This window comes from Sinocyclocheilus grahami, unplaced genomic scaffold (assembly GCF_001515645.1).
Source record: "Sinocyclocheilus grahami isolate Dianchi unplaced genomic scaffold, SAMN03320097.WGS_v1.1 scaffold646.1, whole genome shotgun sequence".
In the NCBI taxonomy this organism is placed as follows: domain Eukaryota; kingdom Metazoa; phylum Chordata; class Actinopteri; order Cypriniformes; family Cyprinidae; genus Sinocyclocheilus; species Sinocyclocheilus grahami.
In genome coordinates, this window is record NW_015505825.1 from 220,912 (window position 1) to 235,657 (window position 14,746).

The 14,746-nt window shown below is 40.4% G+C and overlaps 2 protein-coding genes across 2 annotated transcripts in view; both read right to left on the reverse strand.

Moving 5' to 3' along the window:
* Window positions 1–1,362: 1,362 nt before the first annotated feature.
* On the reverse strand, window positions 1,363–10,405 carry LOC107558452 (exonuclease 3'-5' domain-containing protein 2-like). The gene is made up of 8 exons (XM_016242117.1): window positions 10,400–10,405; window positions 8,242–8,498; window positions 6,714–6,840; window positions 5,764–6,062; window positions 5,399–5,505; window positions 3,754–3,889; window positions 3,291–3,656; window positions 1,363–2,648 (listed from the first exon to the last, which is right to left on the reverse strand). The coding sequence occupies exons 1-8, from the start codon at window positions 10,403–10,405 to the stop codon at window positions 2,432–2,434; spliced, it is 1,515 nt and encodes a 504-aa protein (XP_016097603.1). The 3' UTR covers window positions 1,363–2,431.
* Window positions 8,874–14,746, reverse strand: part of LOC107558487 (protein numb homolog) — a 6,837-nt gene continuing 964 nt past the window's right edge. The window contains exon 2 of the mRNA XM_016242147.1: window positions 8,874–11,468. Within this exon, the coding sequence (XP_016097633.1) occupies window positions 10,681–11,468 (788 nt within the window). The 3' untranslated portion in view covers window positions 8,874–10,680. The remainder of the gene's footprint in view (window positions 11,469–14,746) is intronic.

Below are 14,746 nucleotides of genomic sequence, written 5' to 3' on the forward strand. Positions count from 1 at the left end.
ATATAATATATATATAATATATATATATATATATATATATATATATATATGGACGTAAACTGGCCTAACAGCCTTAACCTGTGAAAACTGCCTTATACAGCAATTGTGAGAATGTACCAAGGCAAATTGCTTGGTCATAACTCAAGTTAAGAAAACACCAGCCAAATGAACCAAACTGACGTCAAGCAGACTTGGGTCTGACTCTGCAGTATAAACTCTAGTGTGAAAGCAACCCACGTGCTGTATGCACAGACAGTTCAGAGAATGATGTCAGTTCCCGCTTGTTTACCCCCAAAGAAAATATACCCCATTTCATCCTAAAGTCACCAGCAAACCCACCAGTGAGATTTCATAAATGTGTTATCCTGACACAGACTGAACATGTAAATGTAACAATCTCCACTGATTATCTGGCAGATGTAAAGTATGCCTTATTCTGTAATGAACTGTACTATTCTAGTTGTGGTTCAAGACGAGATACATAAATGCAAAAGCAATAAGTAACAGATGGTTGATAAAATATGGTTGTGCCTCAATCAAAATACAACATTCGTTTGCATTTCCATTGCTATAGATCATGCAGCTGTTTGAAAAGTGACTCCTGATGTTCAACACACACTTAATATGGTCAATTATCTGCATCTGTTCACCAAAACCTAAAACAGTAACTAGAGACATCCAGTCTATAGTTAGTTATAGGATTATAGGCTCTAGAATTATTTATGTTAATGTTTTTTCTTGACATTCTACTACAATGTCATGCTCATGTTATGCCAGCGATGATTACTTTATTATATAACGGAGTAGTATGGTGAGGAATTCTATAAGTGTTTCTTTGTCCTGTTAGTTTCGTCACTCGATATACATTACAAATATTGTGCTCAAGTTATACGTTCATGTTAGCTTTTTATGTATTGCTTCCCTGACAAATGCTATGCACTACTCTTACAGAACACTTAGCCGCCAAACTAAATACTGTGACTGGCCCTAAATGTGACAAGCTTGATTTAAACTTATGTATTATACTGTGAAATGTAGCATGTTTGGCACTGATCCAAAATGGACATTTGACAAACAGATTGTTCTGACACCACAGTCAAAGAGGCCTTAAAGCTGCAGTACAAGATTGTCAGAATGACTAGGTAAGTCACTACTAATGTTAACCCCCCCTTTTACCCTTTCTTTTTTACAATTCTATAGATTCTTTATTAAATCTTGATTTACTAAGTAATAAACAGAAAAATTGCACGAGTGTTGGACTGTTTTATGAACCGCTATTCTTCAGGATGTGAAATAGTAGTATATTATACATCATCTACAAAAGTAAAAAAGAACAGACAACCTCCAGACAACTCATCCAGTCTTAACATGAAATTTAATTGATTGACATTAAGGAAACACACAAGCTTTCAATAGGTTACATATGGACAAATGTAAATAAAAAGGAAAGCTGTACTGTTTCTTAAGTTAAATTATGTTAGGCTCAGACTTCAGTGTCCTTGATTTGGCCATTTATATTTGTTTCCATCCCATGGAGCTGAATCTCTCAGGCTTAAACTGCAAACACAACACAAACTAGCACTACAAAATCTTGGTCGGGGCGAGAATGAATTTCATCCACCATCATTTTAGCCTGTCTACAGTGTGTCGGGTATATATATACGCACACCGAAAGATGTTATGCTGGTGTGTTTTGTAGGTGTCCTGACTCTAAGAATGATCGTTCATTGTACAGACATCATGTGCTAAGCCGTGCTCAATTTGGTCCAGTCTTACAAAGATAAATTGAGCTTTCCGCAAAAAAAACCCACAAAAAAAAAAAACAGCCTGAAATTAAATAGAAACGACAGCGCTCCATTATAAGTAAAAATGGCCATTTTGTATAGCCTCAAAAGACAACGTGATTTAACACAAACACATTTAATATGGCCTCAAACCTGCAAGATTTGTAAGCTATGAATCTTTTATTCAATTCATGATTAAGAATTAAGAGCAGGTTTGGGCTGGTTAAAATACAGTAGATTCTACTTTTCACAGGGAAATGAGAATGCTTTTCAACATTTTAAACATTAAAAAGTGCACATTATGCTTTTTTGTTATTTTACCTATCACCATTTCGGTTCTTGCACCATCCTCGAGTTTAGCGTTCTGCTGTTCACCACAGTGGCTTTCGATCCCCAAAGAGTCTCTTACCCGATCTCCATCTGGTCCCTTAGAGCCCAGTCAAACTGGGCCCACAGTCTAGTCTTAGGTTGTTGTTTTTTCTCAATTGGAAGTCAACACCGGAGCTTACCTGTAGCCAAGGCGAGTCAGTCTCTGGTACACACTCAAACGACATAGGACGAGGACACCAAGGTGTTGCACACGCAGTGGAAACCTTCCTATCCCAGAAGTTGTTACACAGTCTCTTTCTGTTTGTGTGGCGAGGAGCTCAGTTGAGCTGGATTTGCAGGTCCTCACCATACTTGCGCAGATATTTGTCATGGTTGTGGTTGACGGACCAGAGAGGGGGCAAATGGCGGGGCTGCATGCTGGTCAGAAAGTGCTGTCGCCAGCAGCACTCCAGCTCCATCAGGCCCCGCAGACTGCGCTCGGCATACACCTGCACTACCTTCAGTCCATGCGGCACATAACTCTCGTTAAAGATCCTGCAAAGATAGAAGACATCAACTTTCACAACCTAACACAACTCAGAACTGCATCTTCCCATTCTGTAAGTACGTTAACATATGCGACCCTGGAGCACAAAACCAGTCATAAGTAGCATAACAATTATTGTTTATTAATCGAAATTATTCGATTCTTTTTTAATTTTTTTTTAATTAAAGATTGGATCAATAAAGCATTTAAAAAAAAACTCATATCCGTGACGGACCACATTATTAACTCCATAAAGTGCCTATCTTTATGAGATAAGGCCAAACAACATGCCTAAAAGCGCTTACAAATATGAGGACATGGCAACACTGCAAGACAGTGCTTTCAAAAGCAGCCTCCCGAACAAAACGTAGCACATCTATCAGTGGTAGTTTAGTTTAATTCGACGGACAAAAAGAGTCTTTAGCCAAAAAATGGCACATGACAAATGGCTAAATTTTTATTCACTCCCGCAAGACGACAAAATGTTGCTATGGTTACAAATGCGGGAGTGACTGCTGTTCCATACACACATGGAACGATAATTTATGGGACTCACTCCCACATTTAAATGCGGTTGTCACTCCTTTGGTTCACATCTCTGTCAGCCCCTTCCCGTCTACATGGGGGGGGTTTCGGTCAAAATAAGCTACCTGGTCTCCAGCGCTGCAGCTCTCTGAAGCATGTCTTGCGTGACCTCCTGCTGTCCGTTGCAGAAGAAGCTCTGGATGACTGACAGGAGCTCCTCCTTCCTGGACTGGGGCATCCCACCACTGGCGCTGAGGAGAGCCCTTGCGGCCGATCGCACCCGCCGGCGGTCTGCGTCCTCGAGCAGCCGAATGCCCTCCTCGCAGCCCTGCGGAGCGGAGTGCTCCTCAGCCAGCCGCTGCTTCAGGACCCCGTCGTGCACGTTTGAGGCCGCGTGACAGGAAGTGCACAGCAACAGGATGTCGTGCGAGTTGTGGTCCTTCATCTCAGCCGGGAAGTGGCGCCTGTACTCGTGTGGGACAATGTTCTTCCTAGGTTAACGTGGAAAGACAGTAGTGGAGATGACTTAGTTTGGCGAATCCCACTTTGCAAACAAACTAAATACATGGCAGGAAGCACGAGACACACCTGATGTAAGAGTCGGCTTTCCCGCACACCACACACACGTTCTCTTTGGCTGTGAGGTAGTAGTCTTTCTGGGAGTCTGGACGGCCTGATGGCTCAAACAGCAGCCGGACAACGAAGGGATCGTCGCTGACCAATTCTGAGATTATGTACAGATCATATTTTACTTGCAATTGTTATATTTGATATTATTCAAAGTAGGGGTGACAATATAACGGTATTGGTGATAGCCACAATATTTAAAATGAACAGGACTCTTATGATAACACGACAAGTGCCAGTACCTGGTTGACCTCCCAGGTGTCAGTATTGCGCCTTAACGCTGATACCTGTCCAACAAGATGATGATGCAGTGCGCAGCTACCAAAGCCACTAGAAGGCAAGCTTGCAACCATTAGCCAAAAAAGTGTAATGGCTAAAGCTAACGTTTCCGGTCTGGCAGTATGTGGGAAAGGAGACCGTTTTTTTTATTGAATGTATGTCAATGGAGGAGAGGCTTCACTACGCTGAATAAACAGCTTTTTAGAGGAAACAGCTCTTCATTTAAAGGGATAGTTCACCCAAAAATGAAAATGTGATGTTTATCTGCTTACCCCCAGGGCATCCAAGATGTAGGTGACTTTGTTTCTTCAGTAGAACACATATGATGATTTTTAACTTTAACCGTTGCAGTCTATCAGTCGTATAATGCATGGCAATGGTAAAACAAATCTATGAGAGTAAAAAAAACATGTACAGACAAATCCAAATTAAACCCTGCGGCTCGTGACGACACATTGATGTCCTAAGACACGAAACGATCGGTTTGTGCCAGAAACCGAACAGTATTTATATCATATTTTACCTCTAATACAGCACTATGTCTAACTGCTTTGAGCGCGCGCACGGACACCGGATGCCGTGCGCTCGCTCAAAGCAGTTAGACATAGTGGTGTATTAGAGGTCAAATATGATATAAATACTGTTCGGTTTCTCGCACAAACCGAGCGTTTCGTGTCTTAGGACATCAATGTGTCGTCACGAGCCGCAGGGTTTAATTTGGATTTGTCTGTGCATGTTTTTTTTACTCTCATAGATTTTGTTACCATTGCCAAGCATTATACGACTGACAGACTGCAACGGTTGGAGTTCAAAATCTCCGTTTGTGTTCTACTGAAGAAACAAAGTCACCTACATCTTGGATGCCCCGGGGGTAAGCAGATAATTATCACATTTTAATTTTTGGGTGAACTATCCCTTTAATGAATCGACAGGCTATCTGCTAATCTTCAACATGTTTTACACTAAACAATACTTTTGGATTGAACTATTTTTATTTTTTTTAATAAGAGTTTACCACGAAAAATATCCCGTTTTATTAGAAAAGTCACTGACTTTTTGCGACAGGTGGGATTCAGCTTACGGCATTTCCCATTAATTCCTATGGTATCCGTAAATGGCGATTGAGTGTCGCACAACTCAATGACGTCAAGGCTGTAATGTGATTGGTTATTAAGGCACACGTGATCCAAGTTAGACTGCATCATGAACTTAAAGTAAACAGCTTTGTAACATTCACACACGCACTGCACAACAAGGGGAAAAATGCATTTCAAATGCGCGTTGAAAATTTCCTCATTTGGTCAGCAATAATGAAGTCGTTGTGTACCTCCTATACCCTTTTCCAGGTACCATTTGGCTTTCTTCTTGTCACATGTGCAGAGCGGCTGGCCATCGGGAGCATGAAGGAAACAGTTATCATAAAGGGGTGATTTCCTGAATCAAGACAAACAGCACAACAGTCACACAAAGGACTTCAGATTCGAATATCCAAAGCATGTCAAATTTGATCCGAATATCCAAAGCATGTCAAATTTGATCCGAATATCCAAAGCATGTCAAATTTGATCCGAATATCCAAAGCATGTCAAATTTTAATACTTTGTGCAAGAGATTTCTTGAAAGATTAGTCATGTATTTTATTATCTTTAATCAGATATATTTTCATCATGACTCAAACACCTTCTTCTTTACCTGGCAGAGTAACCAACACCCAGTGGTTTACGTTTGTTCCGCCGCGGGTCTGGAACTTGCTGGTCTCCAGACTCGGGACTCTCCACGGTGGACTTTCGACTTCGCCTCCTTCTCTCCCCTTCTTCCCCCTCTCCGTTATAGCGCGCCCTGAAGGGCACGTCCACCAGCCCCTGGCAGCATGATGCCAGCTGGACGAACACGCTTTCACCCTCAGCGGGGAGCCGGGGCTCGGTGTTCATCCCCAGCAGGTGAAAAAACAGGGCAACAGAGATCTGCGCATCATGTGCTGCATAGACCATCTGGTGGATACAGTATGTCAGAGAGTTTAGTGTACTGACACAGTTTCACTACACAGTCTATTCCAGCTGGGTATTACAGAATATTTGTAAGGCATTGCTGACAATATAAAATTCAAATCAACAGTGAATATCACAATGATTTTGTTGTGCAAATATTAAAACCACCAAGATTTAACGGCATGCCTTATTTTTAACTAGATTCATTATGTATTTGACTTTTTAAAACTACGTGACAGGAACAACTGTATGATTGGAAAACAAGTAATAATAAAGTAATAATAAAAATGGTTTCCTCAATTTGAGCGGTTCAAAACTCACTTGTAACTTTTTTTAGATATGCAATCTGAATGAAAAACTTCATTTGATAAATTAAGTGGTCAAAAAGTCACACCTTGTGAATGGGAAAGTCCAATACTGGGCAAAACTGTATTGGTCATACAGTGTATAAATAACCTAAAATCCTAAATCAATTGCATAACTGTGTTATTACTACTTCAGTAAGCTATAACGTTAAACAACAACAAGTTAAACTCTTGGTGTTCCCGGTCAAAAATGACCTGAAATGAGCCAAGCTGTGACCCTTTCTGAATACCGTGAAATGGAAAGATACTGCTATAAATCTGAAGCTCCATCAGAGGATCTCCTCCTCACCTGTTCTTGGGTCAACACATCCGCCTCCCAGTCACTGCAGCGCAGCTCCAGAGATTTGTCCAGCGTGATGTTTAGCAGATCTGCAGCCAGAGACTTCAGACTCAAGCCGTTATTCAGCACCGCTTGCCTTCAACACAATCCAGATCACCTCAGGTCACACCACAAGTGCTTTAAAGTCTTACTGAGGTTTGAGTTTATGACATTTAGAGACACCTGGTAGCAACTATAACTATCCACCTTATTTACTTGAACAAATTCAGAACTGATTGAGCTGATAAAGACACCAACGACAGTGTTAGTGAACTGAATTCAATCAACACTGAACTAAATTGAGCAGAGTAATGACACTATTCTTCTGTAGAGCTGCTTTTCAGATGAAATTTAATTAGTTTCATAATTCCTGAATTTTACAGAATTAACATTTATTTTCCTTTAATGTGAGCTGTTCTGAAACAATCGATATTGTACGCAAATGTGCCTTGATTTGATCATTTATTGATACTAGGGTTGCACGATTTAGTGGGGGGAAAAAATCTAACCGCAATTTTTCTGCTAAAAAATAAAATTGTGATTGTGACTTAAAATGCATTTTTTTAAAGCTTATCATAATTATAATAAACAAAATATTAAAAACAAAATAATGTAAAAATATATTTCACTGCAAATAAAAAAGTATTTAATAATAATAATTTTGGAAATCACCATGAGGTGCTTGCATGTAAATGAACAGAGTGCTGTGCTTCACTTAAACATACAACATTAAAATAATGGTCTTAGTTTTTTCAGAATTGCACTAAGCAATGCTGGGTTTTAGAGTGGCACGATTCTTGATAAATTGAGAATCACAATTTTTTTTTCTCAAATAGAGATCCTGAGTCTCCCATGATTCTGAACAAAACAAAATAATGTGTGACAAAATATTCATTGCTGCAGTCTACTTAAAAGTGCTTCATTTGAATGAATTAAATGCATATAAAATATAATAGCCTATATTTAATAACATTTTTAATATTAAAATTATGAAAAAGTGGTTTGAACGAATGATTCAATGACTCACTCATAAATACTTCACTTGTTTCATTACTGGATGAATATGTGTTTTTGAACAAATCTCTTGAATGAATGATTCAATGACAAATAAATTTTTTAAAAGTCACTTGTCGCCACCTAGTGGCGAAACAATGCAATTGACATTATCTGAAGCGCCTGCTTTTAACTTTAATTGAACGCTACCATAGACAATCTTTATATTCGAACTTTCATCCCAGTATTTCTGTGACTGTAAGACAGAAACAATACTGCGTAGTTTATTTGAATGTTTCGTTATGACTTTTGCAAAGGTTTAATAGACACGGGCAAACTGTTGTCATTTAGAAATTAGATTGTGTGTGTGTTTGAATCGAGACTGCGAGCTTTTAATAAATAATAGTGCAGCTCTACTGGGTTTATTTCGATAAACTGTGCAGCTCTAATAGATAGTAACATTTAAAACTTGACTATGAAGTCTTGGATCAAACTGGGGCATTACCTCTGTCTGAGGGCCAGGTAGCGCAGGTCCACAGTGCAACTCAGAGTCAGACCATGATCATGAGTCAGCCGTTTCCCATCCTCATAACATCCCACCCCGACCTTCAGCACACGGGGGTCAGAGAGGACCCCGACGAGACCCTCAGGGAGAGGAAGCTGTGCATTACGAAACGTCAGCAGTCTGACCAGCACACAGCGGCCAGAGAACGTCGCCAGCTGGAGTAAGGAGACCGCCGAGGCCTTGCCTTTGACAGACACCTGTGAAAGCAGACAACATCGTCTAGTGCTGCCGCTACGAATGCAATGTTTAAACTAGAGGTCGACCGATGTGTTGGTTTTGTCGATTAATCGGCACCGATAGTTGATTGCTGTAACTATCGGTTATCGGCAAAAATCCATGCCGATAGTTTTCCGGGTTGCGTCCATACATATTCTGTTACACCAAATACACAAAATAATGATCTTTAAAATAGCATCATATGACCCCTTTAATATAAAAATTATTTCAAGTATTCAATTTATTTATTTATTTTTAGTTAACGATAATAACCCTGATGCCAAGGATTACCACCTGCTGTGAAACTAGATATTTGGACCAGCAACCTCTTTAAAAAGATTTTATTTTTTTTTATAAAAAGCTGCTAAAAGTACCAGGTATACCACACAGGCATGCCTGCTTCAGCAGTGCTGAACAATAATTTACATCTGAATAATGACACTGGAAAAAATTGAATAGTCATTCAACTGAAAATACACAACAGAAAACAGAATAATTATTATTCCAACTCATCATACCTGACCAATTATAGATAATTAATTCATTAAGTCCCTCTCTTTACCCATTTCATATGCAGGCATATTGATATTGTAACAGTCCCTGTCCCATACGATGCTGCCGTCCCTGTGCAAGTGCAAATCATACAATAGAATAATTCATAAATCAAACATTTTTCAAGATGATGTTTCAGAAGGCTGCAGCATCTCTTTTGCCTCCTTTGAGCTCACTGTGAGATCCTTGAGCACGCAAGAGCTTGGAGTTCATGGGCCAAACATCTCACGATGAAGTTTATTTAGAATCCTCAGTTGCAAAACAATCACAGACGTTAGATACAAGAACACACAGAAAATCATGAATCCTGTATGTGGAACAGAAGCACACAGAACCGCTTTCCTCTACCACCAATGTTTTATTCAATCTTTTAGATTAAACTTTCCGTAAAGAATTGGAATAATACAATGCAATACTTACAAAATGGAATCAAAACCTAAAAACAGGACCGATCATCTTTACGTCTGATAAAACAAAAGGGTTGATGGGATTGCATGAAAAGCAGGGGAAAAAATTCACTGCAATCATTGTAGAGTTGGAAACACAGGTAATTTCAAGACATCATAGCTCACTAACGCCACAGACTGATGTCACATCAACCGTAAGTGGCCAAATTATCGATTGGTACAGTGCTTGTGCTAAAATGAGAATCTTCTTATCGAAATAAAATAAAAGTGGCTTGACAGATGACATTGTCAATAGTGTTAAAATTCATAAAAAAATTTGCTAAAAAATGATAACGATATGTAGGCAATAGAAATCAAAGTACTCGTATTATAGTACAAAAATAAGGTTAAAATGACAGCATGAAAGACAGATAACATTGTCTGGGACCTGTGTGATTTAAAGATCCTCGAACCCAGTCTGGGTCCATATGGATTATCTATTTACAAAAGATGAACATCCAAACTATGCATGGTGGCCAGAAGACTAAAACTGAATAGAGACGAGAAATGAAAACCGTCCTTTCATGCCAATATACTGTATATATATATATATATATATATATATGCTCTGTTCCTGAATGCACACAAAATAAGCCTGCACCTTTGGAAAGATTATTTACAGCTCTTCAGTTAAATTTCAAAGCTATTTAAAATATACTTAATGCATAAAAATAAAGATTTTGGCATTCTCTCGCTTCTTCCTCTTCTGATTGCGAAGTTCTACAAGAACCTCGTGAACCCGGAAGGTCTGTGAAGTGCCTCGTCCTTCAGGTAGGGAGCAGTCATCCAGCCTGCTAGGGGGCGCTGTGAGAAGGGTTAGTCGGGGTAGAGGGAGTACTGAACAATACAGGGTCAACGTTAGAGCATCTAAAGATTCCTTTTACCATCATCTTGTCACTCTAATTAATCTTGGACATAAATGCGCCATAAATGCCAGAAGTTGTACTCGCTTCGTTTCTGGGGGGCACCTTCATTAACCCCCTTGTCTCCATTTGTTCATGTCACAAGCCAAAACCAGACACAGACGAACAGACAAAAAAAATCGAAAGACGGAGATATGGAGCTGAAGTGGTTTGCGGGGTCGTTCCCTCTATAGTCATCTCTCCATGAACATGAATATCCATTGCATTGTCCTTCAGCGTCGCTTTGTGTGCACTGTGTGTCCTTAGAGTTGGATCTCAAACGTTTTATGGAGCTCGGTGGAGAAGGGGTTTGTGGGTGATGGAGCGGTGCGTTGCTGCGAGCGGCTCTCCAGTGCGGCCCACTGGGCCTCGAAGGCATCGGCCTGTTGCTGCACTGCCACAGACTGCGCAGGTGACGACACTGCCGCCCAGCTGTTAGCCCCATTAAATGTGGCATTGACTTTCGGTGGCTGCAGCACTGTGGCATTTGTCACCGGAGGTAGGAGTGGTTTGCCGAAGGGGCTGCACACCGCCTGGGTGTCAAACTGGCCTGTTGGTGGTGTGGAGAAGGGTGAAGACTGGAGCTGCGCCTGGGGCACTTGAACAGGTACCGGGATGGGCTGAGTTTGCGTGGCAGAACCGAACACGTTGGCCACCATCTGCGAAGGTGTAATGCCAACCACCGGAAAGGTTGGTTGCACAAATGGGATTCCATTGGACACTGGGAAGGACGCCGGCGCCTGAGCATGGAAAGCCGACTGGCGTGGGGGTACGGTAGGGACCGCAGATGGAGGGATTCCTGGCATGAAGGGTGCAGAAGGGCCAGATGTCATAGGGGTGGGGGCTGGGGAGGGGAAGGGCTGCTGAGTGGGAGGCGTGTTGGTTCTCGTGACGGCTGCGGGTTGGTGGGCTCGCACAGACTTGGTCACCTCCTCCAGCCAGCGGTCGGCTTCCGATGGCGTACGTTTGTGAGAGGAGGCAAGTGTAGAAAGATTTGCATTGACGGTGGGTAGGGCTCCTGCTGCGGGTGTAGGATTTGGCCACTCGCTCCCTACAGGACACAAGAAGAAGAGTTTTGGTCAGCATCCCATTTATTCTGGTAAACAGTTTAGAGCAGGGATCCTCAACTCTGGACTTCGAGATCTACCTTCCTGCAGAGTTTAGCTCCAACCTGGATTAAACGCACCTACCTGCAACTTTGTAGTAATCCTGAAAACCTTGATTAGCTTGTTCAGGTGTGTTTGATTAGGGCTGGAGCTAAACAGGATCTTAAGGTTCAGAGTTGAGGCCTCTTGGTTTAGAGCAGGGGTGTCCAAACTGTTTAAAATTCTACATGTCACATTTATTGTCCAACTACAAATATTTCAGTGAAATGTATATTTTAGTCAGAATTATTGCGCTCCTATTTAATTGAGCTGTTTGTTTGGCACGCGTGCGTGCGGCAGCACTCGTTCACTGAGGTCTAGCAGAGACGTTTAGCGGAGAATCTCAAAGCAGAAGGCTCATGCACTTCTGACAGAAAAATGGAAATATTTCCATGGCTTTCTAACATTTACAGATGGAGAATATACCTGTGAAATGTAAGTTATGCATTCAGGAAGACATCACATCTCAAACACATTAAACGGCGCAAGAAGCCTAGTGTCTCTGTCAGCGGCACACGCAGCCTTTCTATCAGAGCATATGACGGGCTGCCGAGCCGCTTAAATTAATATGCCAAACTAAACTATAATAAATAATGTCTTACCAGTTTTTAAAGGCCTTAATATGAAGCTTGTCACATGTTTAGAACAAATTGGATTATGCACTTTCTCTGCAGCAGCTCAGTCTGTGTCCTCCGCTATATTTTCAGATGCGCTCGTATCAAACTACTGTATAAAAAAAATATCGATATATCGTACAAACTCGATATACCGCCCAGCCCTAATTGGTAGGTCTATTAGTAAAATCTATTGATTTTAGAAATTTTTTGTTTCATTATATGCCAACATTGACGGTTAAAAAATGTTTGCATGCCTGTAACTCAAGAGGTATACTGCAAAAAATGCTTTTCTAGCTTAGATTTTTTTGTCTTGTTTCCAGCCAAAATATCTAAAAATTCCTAAATCAAGAAGGATTTTCTAGACAAGTAAACATTATTGTCTTGTTTTCAGAAAAAAGTCAAAATTAAGCGAGTTTTTGTTTTCTGTTTGAAATAAGATTATTTTGCTTACCCCATTGGCAGATTATTTTGCTTGTTTCAAGAAAATCCTTGTCTAGAAAATCCTTCTTGATTTAAGAATTTTTAGATATTTTGGCTGGAAACAAGACAAAAAAAATCTAAGCTAGAAAAGCATTTTTTGCAGTGTAAAGCTATCTTAATATCCTTTTAGATATTCGATTTTAGGTTCTTAACAAACTTTCCTTTTGGTATCTTCATTTTAAAGGCCCTCAATGATTCATTCCCAGAGATATGAAGATCTTAATGCAATTTTCAAAAACCAAATGTGGGTCATTTTGCATACAGCTGATACATTAAAAAAAAAAAAAAGAATATCTAAAGAACATATAATGTTGAAACTAGAAATGTCTCTTGATTTTCTATCTGAATATTTCTATCTGAGTGCCATAAATATTCTTTTTCTAAAGTTTACATGCCTGTAACTCAAAGTATTCATGATATTTTACCATCCTTCTAGATTCTCATTCTAAATAATCTTTCCTTTTGAAATCTTATTTATACGGCCCTATATGGTTGACTCCATGTCCAATTTTTTTAATTTTACCCATTTTCAATGATCAATAACCAAATGTAGGTATGTGGATTAAATGTGGATTACTCCGTAAGTACACATCAACAACATTTAATATTTTGTCTTTCATCACTATACATGTTTATCTTTCTTCAGAAAAAATATTGACAAAATCTAAAATTTGAGGCGGGGACCTCTGGTTGAGTTGACACGGAATGACCCTACAGCATAAATAGACTATGACCGTGACTGTCTGCTTAGTTGCCAACTACAGTCAGCACCTAAAATAAAGCAATTCTGATGCATGCTTACACTTGTAAAGTCACTGAAAAGCAGTTTGATGCAACAGCTGCTCACAGTGGTATAGCCTTACATTACGACCAAAATTAGTTTCTCAGCAACTATTCTGCATGGTCAGCACTTCCTTTGGCAGGAAGCCCAGCTCTTACCTATGTGTGCTGTAGTGGGGGTGGTGTTTGGGGTCTTGGCCCAGGGGTTAGTCTCTCGGACAGGCAGCGGGGGCGGCAGCACGGGTGAGTTAGCTGCAGAAGTTACAGTGACACTAGGCGGCGGGAAGGCAGGAACTGCACCATTAACTACAGCAGCAGACAGGACGTGAAGATTAGAGACAGATCACTGTAGTACCTCAGTACAAGTGGGAGATCATCTCTTCCTCTTTACTACTAGTTATAGCATGAAATAAACATGAATGAACATCAGAAGCTGTTGAAATAAACAGAACAACTTACTGAAATGTATCATGTCTCATGTAATCACTTAATCAGTGTTTCAACCACAGAAAGATGTCAAATAAACAAATTGTAAACAATGTTTTTGCTACAGCTAGCGTTCGAATGAATATATTTAAAAAAACAAATTGTAGACACATAATTATATCATTAAAAACTTGCATTCTTTTAAAGTTTTAATATTTATTATAAAACTACCTTAATGTGCAATTTAATTGTTTGTATACAAATCAGCTGTTAATTTTAACCTTTAATATTATAGTGTTATATGTAGGGCTGGGTATCGAGTTCGATACTTTTTAGGCACCGACCGAATTGCCTCGATACCATCGAGTATCGAAAAACGTCTCGTCGTTCGGTACCAAATTTCGATACCTAAGGGGTTAATCTCATCAGTGTCAGTGAGCCAATAAGCCTGCAGCACTAGCCGGTGTGTTCGACTAGAAGAGGTGCGGAGCAGATTGATCATCCACGAGAGTGATTCGAAAGCGCACGGAGCAGTCTGCTCTCTTTAGCTCTCGTGGTACTGGAATACACCGATCACTCTGCACAGTCGGTCTGCGTCAAGTTGAACACACCTACTAGTTAACACCGGTTACACTCAGAGATGTGGCACACACGTGAGGCTGTAATGTGAATGTGTCCCAGCCCCCATAGATGTAAGGCTACATTTACACTGCTGCGTTTATGTTTTAAAATGAAAACGATCCTCGTCATACTGGCGTTTCAAGCCGCCTTTCCACTATCTCAGACAAACGACATTCATTTCCAATGGGGAGTAGCGCGGGAGTTGCGTGGAGTTCCGATCATATGCAGATGTCCGTTCATACTAATGTTACACGACCGAA